The sequence below is a fragment of the Patiria miniata genome, unplaced genomic scaffold (assembly GCF_015706575.1).
Source record: "Patiria miniata isolate m_02_andy unplaced genomic scaffold, ASM1570657v1 HiC_scaffold_5, whole genome shotgun sequence".
In the NCBI taxonomy this organism is placed as follows: Eukaryota; Metazoa; Echinodermata; class Asteroidea; order Valvatida; family Asterinidae; genus Patiria; species Patiria miniata.
Genome location: NW_024037072.1, coordinates 37568841 through 37582470, shown reverse-complemented (window position 1 = coordinate 37582470; position 13630 = coordinate 37568841). Strand labels below are relative to the sequence as shown.

Sequence of the window (13630 nt, the reverse complement as noted above, 5' to 3'; positions counted from 1 at the left end):
TATTAGTACTGAAGCATTTGATAAAAGACAGAAGGGCATCATATCTGGCTAAAAAACAAAAAAAAAGTATTGGAGTAGCACTCGAGTACAATTACCTAGTACGAGTACTACAACACTGATAAAAAAATGTGGCGTATTTGGTCACCTGCTGTTGGACACTTTCAAGAAGTTCTTAGGCTGGGTGACTTTCTCTTTAACGGATATTTCCGGCGACACTTCAGAAGCAGACTCCGGTGACGAAAGATTAGAGCTAGATGTCGTCGCTTCCTCGTTTCTAGTTGCTTGACGGGATGCGTTGCCGGTGGTAGGGCTACCCGCTAAGGGGATCGATGTAGGCTTTGGTTCTGCCAAGCATTAAGAACGTGTTTCTTTCTTAAAGAATGTGTTTCTTTCTTTTTGAGGACCTGATGTGATTATGTTTTAAAGTCACTCATTCAAAAAAAAAATCATAAATAAAAACCACTTTGAAGAGACGTGCTACGCGGAAGTGGTCTCGGAATGAATTTTAAACATTGAAATTTCATTTCTACAAGATTGTTGGTATACAGAGCAAAAATGACTGAGATAATTTAATGGAATACGGATATTCTCTATTGTCATCCTGTCAAGAAAACAAACAACCGATGTTGATATTATTTCCAAAATAAAAACATAGAACAATTTGCAATCATTTGGCAGTGATACCTACTTGTGGTGGTAACATTCAGGTCATTTACAGACGAAGTTCCAAGGTCATTTTTTAGTACCAGTACTTTGACATTCGAGTACGAGAACGAGTACTCTAAAAACACAAAAAAGTACTGGAGTAGCACTCGAGTTCGATTACCAAGTACGAGTACTTCAACACTGAAAAAATGTGGCTTATTTGGTCACCTGCTGTGGACACTTTCACGAAGTCCTCATGCTGGGTGACTTTCTCTTTACCGGATATTTCCGGCGACACTTCAGAAGCAGACTCCGGTGACGAAAGATTAGAACTAGATGTCGTCGCTTCCTCGTTTCCAGTTGCTTGACGGGATGCGTTGCCGGTGGTAGGGCTACCCGCTAAGGGGATCGATGTAGGCTTTGGTGCTGCCAAGCATTAAGAACGTGTTTCTTTCTTAAAGAATGTGTTTTTTTCTTTTTGACGACCTGATATGATTGTGTTTTAAAGTCACTTATTAAAAAAAAATCATAAATAAAAACAATTTTGAAAAGACGTGCTACTCGGAAGTGGTCTTGGAATGAATTTTAAACATTGAAATTTCATTTCTACAAATTTGTTGGTAAACAGAGAAAAATGACAGAGAAAGTTTAATGGAATAAGGATATTCTCTATTGTCCTCCTGTCAAGAAAACAAACAACCGATGTTGATATTATTTCCAAAATAAAACACAAAACAATTTGCAATCATTTGGCAATGATACCTACTTGTGGTTGTAACATTCAGGTCATTTCCAAACGAAGTTCCAAGGTCATTTTCTAGTACGAGTACTTTGACATTCGACTACGAGAACGAGTACTCTAAAAAACTCAAAAAGTACTGGAGTAGCACTCGAGTACGAGTACCGAGTACGAGTACTTCAACACTGAAAAATAATGTGGCTTATTTGGTCACCTGCTGTGGACACTTTCAAGAAGTTCTCATGCTGAGTGACTTTCTCTTTACCGGATATTTTCGGCGACACTTCAGAAGCAGACTCCGGTGACGAAAGATCAGAGCTAGATGTCGTCGCTTCGTCGTTTCCAGTTGCTTGACGGGATGCGTTGCCGGTGGTAGGGCTACCCGCTACGGAGATCGATGTAGGCTTTGGTGCTGCCAAGCATAAAGAACGTGTTTCTTTCTTAAAGAATGTGTTTCTTTCTTTTTGAGGACCTGATGTGATTGTGTTTTAAAGTCACTCATTCAAAATCAAAAATCATCAATAAAAACAACTTTGTAGAGACGTTCTTCGCGGAAGTGGTCTCGCAATGAATTTTAAACATTGAAATTTCATTTCTACAAGTTTGTTGGTAAACAGAGAAAAATGACTGAGATAATTTAATGGAATACGGATATTCTCTATTGTCATCCTGTCAAGAAAATAAAACAACTGATGTTGATATTATTTCCAAAATGAAAACACAAAACAGTTTGCAATCATTTGGCAATGATACCTACTTGTGGTGGTAACATTCAGGTCATTTCCAGACGAAGTTTCAAGATGGCGATGCTCCTTTTCGTTGTTGTTGGGAGACATTTCTTGAGGATCTGCATTGTTCCAGAACAAAAGTGTTCACTTTTCCTTTTTACCAATTATTACTGAGACAGTAAAGAGTTTAGCTTCAAGAAATATAACAATAACAATTATTGCAACGCGTAGATGGTGAAGGGTTTCAAGTCTTCCAATACAACAAATGTATTAGTACTGAAGCATTTGATAAAAGACAGAAGGGCATCCTATCTGGCTAAAAAAACAAAAAAAAAAAGTATTGGAGTAGCACTCGAGTACTAGTACTGAGTTCGAGTACTACAACATTGAAAAAATGTGGCGTATTTGGTCACCTGCTGTGGACACTTCCACGAAGTTCTCATGCTGGGCGACTTTCTCTTTAACGGATGTTTTCGGCGACACTACAGAAGCAGACTCCGGTGACGAAAGATCAGAGCTAGATGTCGTCGCTTCCTCGTTTCCAGTTGCTTGACGGGATGCGTTGCCGGTGGTAGGGCTACCCGCTAAGGGGATCGATGTAGGCGTTGGTGCTGCCAAGCATTAAGAACGTGTTTCTTTTTTAAAGAATGTGTTTCTTTCTTTTTGAGGACCTGATGTGATCGTGTTTTAAAGTCACTCATTCAAAAAATCATGAATAAAAACAACTTTGTAAAGACGTGCTACGCGGAAGTGGTCTCGGAATGAATTTTAAACATTGAAATTTCATTTCTACAAGATTGTTGGTAAACAGAGAAAAATGACTTAGATAGTTTAATGGAATACGGATATTCTCTATTGTCATCCTGTCAAGAAAACAAACAACCGATGTTGATATTATTTTTAAAATGAAAACACAAAACAATTTGCAATCGTTTGGTAATGATACCTACTTGTGTTGGTAACATTCAGGTCATTTTCAGGCGAAGTTCCAAGGTGGCGATGCTCCTTTTCGCCATTGTTGGGAGACATTTCTTGAGGATCTGCATTGTTCCCGAACAAAAGTGTTCACTTTTCCTTTTGAACAATTATTACTGAGACAGTAAAGAGATTTAGCTTCAAGAAATATAACAATAACAATTATTGCAACGCGTAGATGGTGTAGGGTTCCAAGTCGTCCAATACAACAAATGCGGACGTACTGAAGCATTGAACAAAAGACAGAAGGGCATCATATCTGGCTAAAAAACTCAAATAAGGTACTCGAGGAGCACTCGAGTACGAGCACTGAGTACGAGTACTACATCACTGAACAAAATGTGGCTTATTTGGTCATGAAGTTCGTATGCTGGGTGACTTCCTCTTTAACGGATATTTCCGGCGACACTTCTTAAGCAGACTCCGGTGACGAAAGATCAGAGCTAAATGTCGTCGCTTCCTCGTTTCCAGTTGTTTGACGGGATGCGTTGCCGGTGGTAGGGCTACCCGCTAAGGGGATCGATGTAGGCTTTGGTGCTGCCAAGCATTAAGAACGTGTTTCTTTCTTAAAGAATGTGTTTCTTTCTTTTTGAGGACCTGATGTGATTGTGTTTTTAAGTCACTTATTCAAAAATAATCATCAATAAAAACAATTTGAAAAGACGTGCTACTCGGAAGTGGTCTTGGAATGAATTTTAAACATTGAAATTTCATTTCTACAAGTTTGTTGGTAAACAGAGAAAAATGACTGAGATAGTTTAATGGAATAAGGATATTCTTTATTGTCATCCTGTCAAGAAAACAAACAACCGATGTTGATATTATTTCCAAAATAAAACACAAAACGATTTGCAATCATTTGGCAATGATACCTACTTGTGGTAGTAACATTCAGGTCATTTCCAGACGAAGTTCTAAGGTCATTTTCTAGTACGAGTACTTTGACATTCGACTACGAGAACGAGTACTGTCAAAAACACAAAAAGTACTGGAGTAGCACTCGAGTACGAGTACCGAGTATGAGTACTACAACACTAAAAAATAATGTGGCTTATTTGGTCACCTGCTGTGGACACTTTCACGAAATTCTCATGCTGGGTGACTTTCTCTTTACCGGATATTTCCGGCGACACTTCAGAAGCAGACTCCGGTGGCGAAAGATAAGGGCTAGATGTCGTCGCTTCCTCGTTTCTAGTTACTTGACGGGATGCGTTGCCGGTTGTAGGGCTACCCGCTACGGAGATCGATGTAGGCTTTGGTGCTGCCAAGCATAAAGAACGTGTTTCTTTCTTAAAGAATGTGTTTCTTTCTGTTTGAGGACATGATGTGATTGTGTTTTCAAATCACTCATTCAAAGAACCCCCAAATAATAAATAAAAACAACTTTGTAGAGACGGGCCACGCGGAAGTGGTCTTGGAATGAATTTTAAACATTGAAATTTCATTTCCATAAGATTGTTGGTATGCAGAGAAAAATGACTGAGATAGTTTAATGGAATACGGATATTCTCTATTGTCATCCTGTCAAGAAAACAAACAACCGATGTTGATATTATTTTTAAAATGAAAACACAAAACAATTTGCAATCATTTGGCAATGATACCTACTTGTGGTGGTAACATTCAGGTCATTTTCAGGCGAAGTTCCAAGAGGGCGATGCTCCTTTTCGCCATTGTTGGGAGACATTTCTTGAGGATCTGCAAATTTGTTCCGGAACAAAAGTGTTCACTTTTCCTTTTGAGCAATTATTACTGAGACAGTAAAGAGATTTAACTTCAAGAAATATAACAATAACAATTATTGCAATGCGTAGATGGTGAAGGGTTTCAAGTCCTCTAATACAACAAATGTATTAGTACTAAAGCATTTGATTAAAGACAGAAGGGCAACAGATGCGGCTAAAAAACACAAAAAGTACTTGAATAGCACTCGAGTACGAGTACCGAATACGAGTACTAAAACACTGAAAAAATGTGGCTTATTTGGTCACCTGCTGTGGACACTTTCAAGATGGTCTTATGCTGGGCGACTTTCTCTTTAACGGATATTTTCGGCGACACTTCAGAAGCAGACTTCGGTGACGAAAGATCAGAGCTAGATGTCGTCGCTTCCTCGTTTCTAGTTACTTGACGGGATGCGTTGCCGGTGGTAGGGCTACCCGCTAAGGGGATCGATGTAGGCTTTGGTGCTGCCAAGCATTAAGAACGTGTTTCTTTCTTAAAGAATGTGTTTTTTTTCTTTTTAAGGACCTGATGTAATTGTGTTTTAAAGTCACACATTAAAAGAAAAAACAATCGTAAATAAAACAACTTCGTAGAGACGTGCTACGCGTGGAAGTGGTCTCGGAATGAATTTTAAACATTGAAATTTTATTTGTACAAGATTGTTGGTATACCGAGAAATAATTACTGAGATAGTTTAATGATTAAGCTTCAAGAAATATAACAATAACACTTATTAGTTGGCAATTTAAGTACGTCATTACAGTTTGGAAAAACAAGCAAGAATATAAATTAAAAGCACCCAACCGTTCACCCAACCCCCACGCACGTGTGTATTTGCCTGCAATCGGGAACCCCCTATTGTCCCTCTTTTGTTTGTACCCTAACTTTTTAGGAAGACCTCCCATATGTTTTGTACCTGAATCCAAATTGGGGACCTCTCGGGAATTGGGGACCTTATTGTCCTTTATTGTTCAATGTTTCCTAGTCAATGCAGAAACGAACTCATACATCCAAATGGAGTTATAAATGGTTTTTAACAAGGTAACCCACGAACAAAAGGATAATGTTACAAAGCTTTGTACTTTAGACTACTACGGTTTTATCAATCATTAACTCGATGTAGCAAGCTTTCATTTGTTATCCCGATTGCATTTCTTTGGGTAAATACTACACAAAACGTGATCGGCCGGTTGAAAATAGTTTCCAATTGACCAATTTGGTTTTTAGTTTTAAATTATCCCGAAAATATCCCGCACAAACACACGACCACTCATCGTCTATAACGAACGTCCACAAATACCATTGTCCACATCAACTCCCCCCCCCAAAAAAAAAACCCCCTAAAGAATGAGGCGTATTTGGTTACCTGCGATGGACAACTTCGCTTGAAAGTAAATTGGCGGTAACGTTTCAGAAGCAGGCACCAGAGACGAAATATCGATGCTGTATGTCGTCGCTTCCTCGTTTCTAGTTGCTTGACGGGATGCGTTGCCGGTGGTAGGGCTACCCGCTTCGGGGATCGGTGTAGGCTTTGGTGCTGCCAAGTATTAAAAAACGTATTTCTTTCTTAAAGAAGGTATTTCTTTCTTTCTGAGGAACCTGATGTTATTGTGTGGACACAACTACACATTATGTTGAGTGGTTGGGCACAACCGCCACTGTTTGAAATTGTTAGGATTTATCTTTGTTTGGGTCTTTCTTTTTTCTTCCGGACAATACTGCTGCGCGGGTTTTCTCCTAAACGGTTGATTAAATGGTTCAATCAAGTTCATACGTTGTAATCAGATAGACCATTTATTTGATAAACATTTTTGTTGTGTACGTGAACTCGCTTGACCTTTACTCCCGGGTCAACTGGAAGGTCAACATTTAGGTGAATTTAAAAAAGAGACAGAAGCCTCAAAATCAAACGAACCGAATTTCTCCCAAACGATTAACGGGATTATGAATAAAACCTGGTATGAACTTGAACCCCGTCTGAAGATGTTAAAACAAATCTGACGTCATCATCACGTCATCAGGTATCAAATTACAAGCAATTTAAGGGCCAAATTTCTGAAAATAGTTTCAGCTATTATCTTTAGAACTAATAGAGCATCGTGTTCATTTTTGCGTGAGGTTGTAAATGATGCCTCGGGCAACAATTCTTACTCGGGGGCACAAAACCACTTGACCTTCACTTCGGTAGCGGAAGCTCTTTACTATAAGCAAATGAATTATGCAGTCAGTAGCCGTGTCACGCGTAGCCTCTCTATTTTCTCGTCCACACAACTTACAGCAATGCAAGGCCAGTGAACGATGGCCGTAAATAGGGCTTCAGAAAATTCGCAATTTTCATGGCAAACGACAACCGATCCAAACAAAAAAACTTCATGCATCTATCAAGGTATATTTTCTCCAAAAAAAAAAAGGATTTCGATGCATTTCGACGATATTATTTCACGGACAAATAGACTAAAAGTTAGGTCATGAAATTTCAGTTTTTTTCGAGAAGAAGAAAGTCTCCCAAATGTTGAGATAATCAAACAAAAGAGTGAACATTCATCTAGAAAAAATCTCGTGAACGTGATGTCGTTAATATTAAGAATTCGATGTACACCTAATGTTTCCAACAACTTCCATTTTTCACAACGCGAAAAGATCGTCGCCATTGTAAAGCATAGAGCGAGGATCCAAACATGGTGTGACATTGTGACCCATACGCCCACTGGTCGAGCTCGCGCTCGAGTATGGCCTGTTTAATATTCATAAGTCTTTCATTGCGCAAATAGCGCGTTCTATACAACGCCTGAATAAATCCCCGTCATCTGAATGGTGAACTGTAGATCACGTGACATATTATTATTCGGTATAATGCACGGTGCGACCATGCTTTATACCCACGCGTTATACCGTTTCACTTTGCGCATGCGCAGTAAGGACGAATGCCTTCGACTGGCGGCGCTATACACATAGCTACTTTGCGTAAACAAACAAAATGGCAGGCGATTGTAGTAGAGGGTTTATGCTCCTTACCGATGCTTCGCCTCGTGGAACAGAACATTCAAATGGCGAGAATTTATTCAAGTGTTGTATATAACAAATAACGAATGTTTTACGTTCGTGCGATGGTAAGAATAATTTCATTCGGTGACAGATTGAATGTTCTATTCCACACGGCTTCGCCTCGTGGAATAGAACATTCAATCTGTCACCGAATGAAATTATTCTTACCATCGCACGAACGTAAAACATTCGTTATTTGTATACTATTCACAATGTTTTCAGACCATGCAGGCAAAAGTACGTCGGCATATGGTTTACACGTGTACATTGTGATTGCAAATCATGAAATCTCGCAAAAGCCTTCATTTTCCAACCGGCGATTTGGACCAAACATTAGAAGTCTCCTGCACGTGTTTCACATGAAAATAAAGCGTATACTTTCCTCTATCTACTAAGCCTTGCCATTTGTTTCGGCCTTTTTAAAAAATCGAATGTACACCTAAAAACTATCGGCCCTCGATTTTGTTGATAAAAAATATGATTTTGTTTGACAGGCCATAACAACACTTTATATTTGTCAAAAGCATTTATTTTCGTTATCAAAATAAAACACACGATTTCAACCTTTCACTTATTTAGCCATCTTGGCCAAACAGTGCATGTGTCGAGACACTTTTTGTATTTTTCTGTAGTCTCGAATAAATCTCGTAAAATCTCGCGTACGCTTTTTGGCCATGCGTGCGAAAAACTGAGGTCAAACAGGGCTGTGTGCGTGACACGGCTACTGACTGTTATGGACGTGTTTAGAACGGAATAAAAGAAAACACAACTAGAGGTCTATGTCTGTTTGAAAACAGAACATAGGGCTTTTTCACATTTTACACAAGTTTATGTTTTGTTGGTCCTTTTACAGTCACAATTTAGAGTACTTCATGCAGTTAATGGTTGTTCAAAATCCTTAGAATAATTCCTAAAATATAATTTTATCACATGACGTCACATGCCCTACGACGACGTCATTTTGACATCACTTGTCAATGCACATTTTGTTTTTGTAGTCTTGTTTTGTACCAAGTTTAAAGTCAATCCAATGAAAGGAAGTGCACAATTTTGGAAGCGGAATGACGTTGTAAATTAAAAAAAACCTTAAAAATCAACCGATTACGTCATCGTAACGTCACTTCGGATTTTGAATACTAGTACTATTATCTAGCCACCCACCTAGTTTAATGACGATCGGGCCTTTCTATAAATGTGTTTGGAAAAGTCGCATTTTTGATGACGTCATGATAACGTCACACATTTTCAATGATGAAAGTCTACAACTGTGTTAAAAACTAAAAAGAGTATCAAAAACAGTATAAAACAGAAATCAACCAAACCTATACCCGTAGTTATGTTGGTGTGTGTTGAGTCTTGAACGAAAATGCAGTTTTTGTAATAATTGTCGGCTGTCACATCTGCCTCTTCTTCTTCTTTTTTCTGCTCGTCTGTGCGACCTATTTAAAAAAAAAAGCATTTATAAATTTGAAAATAAATCAGAGCATTGTGTCAATTTGAAATGTCCCTATAACGTGTAGCTCTTTTAGAATGAAACTTGAACAAAAACTGCAAATGAGAAAGCCATATTAAAGACTAGAGGTTCGCGTTCGTTGAGTTTCAAACGTAGAGTGGTTGGGCAGACAACTATTTCATTAAACATTAAACATTTTTATGTACACGTACAAGTAATTTCTGGTTTGATGACTTCATCAGTAAAAAACGGGAAGTGAATACTGATTCAGTTCAGAGAGGATAAACAATCATTGTGAAGTTTAAATAACGTATGAAAATATGGAAAATATAAGTGTATGTATAAATAACACCTAACTTCCGGTTTGATGACGTCGCAGGATCAGAGATCCAAAGGTCAACATTGTAATGGATATCATTATTTGGGCTACGAAGATAAGACATTTGTAATTTGTGCATTTTGTTCGTTTGAACCAACAAAAGTGCTAAAAATCTAAAGAAGGGTGCTGAACAACTAGCCTGACTAAGTTTCAGCTCAGCTTCAGCTGTATATTCCGAGAAAAACAGCATTCTAAGATCTCAATTTCAAATCAAATGTTGCTGAATCATGTTTTGAATTGGGCCTCAATTCAGCGTCCGAGACACGTTCTCACTGAGCCGATTCGCTCGTACCCCCGCCCTGCAAACAAGACGCTGGGATACTCTGACGAGCTTCACAGAATCTTGTGAAGGAAGTGGCCTATGACCTATGTATAAAGCATCTGGCTGCAGCTGTTCAAGACCGCAGTTAGACAATGTGCGCAAATGCTATCCGAAAACTTCCTATAGAATTGCGCACATTCCATACCGGATGTGATTTCTGTTTCATTGCGGACCATGTGGACAAAATTTTCAGCGTCGCATAATGCACTCCGACCGTTCGTGATTCGAAAACGGAGCCTGAGCGAGTGACGGGAATTGTAAATTTACAACACATATAAGTTTTACAGAATTTTCTACATTATTATATACGCTTTTCAACGAGAAAAACCATCTCTAAACTGGAATAAAAGAGTAATGAATCAGTTTTAAGGGCCGTTTCAAACCTTGCAGAGTCATGACCTTGATGACGCGCAGGTCACTGGTCACGCAAAATCCAACCAATCAGAGCGTGAATTCATCAGAGTATCCCAGTGCCCTGTTTGCAGGGCGGGGGGTACGAGCGAAACTGAGCCGATTGCAGCTACGCGATGTCGCGCACTGATCCGACCTGATTCGACACTGATTACACTGTAAACACGATGGGCAAAATGGGTTGATATAGTGGGGGGGGGGGGGGGGGGGGGGGCAATGTACGTCTGTTGGCATGTCATGTTAATTTATGGCAACCATTATAAATGTAATCTTAGTCCTGTGAACAAGAAAATTGATGTTGCCATTTTTTTCCATTGACCTTTAGTGACCTTGACCTGAGGTCGAAGTTCATGGGTCATTTTCACCTAAAATTTGCCTTTCGGAAGGGTTTGCGAAGATTTTCGAGGCAAGTGAGCACATTATTGTATTTGGTTGAGAGTTTCTCCATTAAAATAAATGTTATTATTAATGTATTTATGGGGTTTCCTGAAGAAAACATGGGAAAACGTCACTTTTGCCCGAAAAGGGCAGGGTTGTTTTGACCATCTCACGCAGATTCCGCCCCCCCCCCCATGACCTCGGCCATCGAGTGACGAAAAATTATGAAACTCGGTACATGCATAGAACAACAGAACATGAACAAACCCAAGAAATTTCATGACTATGGGTTAAAGGGTTTTGGAACTACGGCTAATTAATTATTCATAAGAACGTATGGTTATTCAAATGTGTACACTACGTATATGGGGAAATTCAGTTTTGACGGAGGGTAGCGCTGAAAATTTTTAGCTGCGCGGCAACCTGTGGTTCCAATTTTATCTTTTGGGTATCAAAAGATGTGCAAGACTCGAGGCTAAAAGGTCAGGACAGCTCAGGCCGCGAAATAAATAACTTTTCAAGAGTATCGCGAAAAAAGTTGAAAGGGGAAAAATCTGCCCCCTTTTAGGGCCAAAATATGACCAACCCTTTAGTGCCTGGCATCTAAATATGAAATGTTGTAAAGTGTCCTCTGCAGTACCGCACTCGCACAGGGTGTTTGTCGGTTGAGGAAAATCCCGACTTCTTCATGGTGCTTTTGGTGCGAGCCACTGCAGAGCGGAGGTGATTTAAGCACCTCCAGGTCTTCCATCATAATGCCACCGCCACAATCCACAAAACAGCCCAAGACACGCATAATTATTGGGGATTTAACAGCCACAGCAGCATCATTGGCTATCATTCCAGCACAGACGTCGACGCTTTTGAATCGCTGGCCGAAGCAAGTCAACTGAGCCTTATTCACAATCAGGCATGCAACTTTTCCTCGGATCAGCGGATTTCCTCTTTTTTTATTCTCATTTCTGCCATTCAAAATTGAAAATCACTGTACAAAGTCTTCTGAATTTAGGAATTTCCTCTTTTTTGGTGAGTTTACAGTTGCATGCCTGCACAATGCGAAACTGTCGAAGTTTTTCCACAGTGGAGGCTGGAGATAAAGTTTCAACCCTGCTCTAGCCCTTGTGAGCCACAACATCGCCTCACTTAGCAACAAGATGGTCCTTGACCCCATTCCAAAGACCCGACATCGCCCTATTGGAATCAAAGTGACTGCTGCTGTCTCTTCGCAACAATTCCATTCCACCACTGTTTCAACTTAGTAAGGCCAACTGTGAAGGCTTCACCAATGAGCTCAAACACCATCTAGCTGACATTGGTCCAACCCCTGATAACTATGACACCGGTTTGTTGATGTGGTGGTGCAAGAACATCCCTACGGGCTGCTGCACTGATTACAACCCAGGCTTAGCATCCCGTAGTGCTGAACTTTACAGGAAATAGAACGCATGTATGACAACGACTCTCTTGCTGTCGATACCTCATCTGGGGAGGAATTAATAACAGCCATATCAGAACAGCTTCAAAGCTTGTGGCAAACCCTTGTGGTAACCACCAATATGGCCGAAAAGCCAATATGGCCTCCAAGCCTGGAGTATAATATAAAAAAAAGCTCAGCCAAGTGAACAGCATTGTAACATCACCGCCAACCAAATAGCCCAAAACAACTGCTTTTTAAATGGTAAAGTGCCACGTTCTCCTAATAAGCGACCGAAAGCCAAGCTCCGCAAGAAAGACCCCGCCATCGACCTAATTGGCTTCATCAAATCCTTCTCTGCTAATGAACTTGCGACTGGCATAAATAAAGAACAGGAAATTAACCAAACTGGATAACATTCTCACCAAAGAACTGAAACATCTTGGACCAAACGCCTCAAATTGGTTACTCCAGCTCATCAACACCTGCCTCGCCACACAAACAATGCCTAAAGTGTGGCAAAAGTCGAAGGTCATCGCCCTCCTAAAACCCGGGAAAGACCCAATGCATGTCAAAACTCGTCCCAAAGTCACACATTCAAGTTGCTTGAACATTTTCTCCTCAACCTTCTTGCCTCTTCATTGAGAAACAACTGAGACAGGAACAGGCAGGCAGGCTTCCGTCCCGGCAAATCTACAACGGGACAGCTTTTAAACCTCACTCAGTACATTAAGGACTGCTTCCATCAGAAAAAAATAGATCACCGGCGCTGTCTTTGTTGATCTTACAGCTGCGTTTGACAGTGTTAACTGTTGCTGACTCCTTCAGAAGATCCTGGACATGACGGCAGACCTGACCCTTACCCAGTTTATTGGAGTTCTACCGAAGAACCATCGTTTCTTTGTTGTATTCAAAGGCAGAGTAGAGTACGTCTTCAAAGGAACGGTCCCACAAGGGAAGACGTTGACCGATGCTCTTGACCAGTCACAGCAGTGCTACACTCTGAGTCACCTGAAAGCGATCAACCCTACTATTAAGACCCAAGTGTGTGCCTCCTGGGTTGACCAGGCTGGTGGCGTCTCCCCCACTACATGAGATGCCAATCAAGCCTGCAGAAGCCTTACCTACAGGATCCAATGCAGGATGGAATACCTGGAGGTGCTTAAATCACCTCCGCTCTGGAGTGGCTCGCAACAAAAGAAGTGGGGATTGTCCTCAACCGACAAACACCCTGAGTGAGTGTGGTACTGCAGAGGACACTTTACAACATTTCATATTTAGATGCCAGGCACTAAAGGGTTGGTCATATTTTGGCCCAAAAGGGGGGGGGGGGCGGATTTTCCCTCTTTCAACTTTTTCCGCGATACTCTTGAAAAAAATATATATTTCACGGCCTGAGCTGTCCTGACTTTTTAG

The 13630-nt window shown here is 40.4% G+C and overlaps 1 protein-coding gene across 1 annotated transcript; it reads right to left on the bottom strand.

The window, feature by feature from the left end:
* Positions 1-141: 141 nt before the first annotated feature.
* LOC119741426 (mucin-17-like) lies at positions 142-12655 on the bottom strand. Its single transcript, XM_038217171.1, has 11 exons — positions 12640-12655; positions 6179-6349; positions 5079-5276; positions 4696-4785; positions 4151-4348; positions 3063-3152; positions 2526-2723; positions 2142-2231; positions 1599-1796; positions 874-1071; positions 142-344 (listed from the first exon to the last, which is right to left on the bottom strand). The coding sequence occupies exons 1-11, from the start codon at positions 12653-12655 to the stop codon at positions 142-144; spliced, it is 1650 nt and encodes a 549-aa protein (XP_038073099.1).
* Positions 12656-13630: the final 975 nt, after the last annotated feature.

Excerpts from the sequence above, each read along its gene's own strand:
- LOC119741426 (XM_038217171.1), bottom strand. Across the intron at positions 2,232-2,525 it reads CGTGGAAGTGTCCACAGCAG|ATCCTCAAGAAATGTCTCCC; the intron begins GTGACCAAATAC and ends GGAACAATGCAG. Across the intron at positions 1,797-2,141 it reads CCTGAATGTTACCACCACAA|CACCAAAGCCTACATCGATC; the intron begins GTAGGTATCATT and ends TATGCTTGGCAG.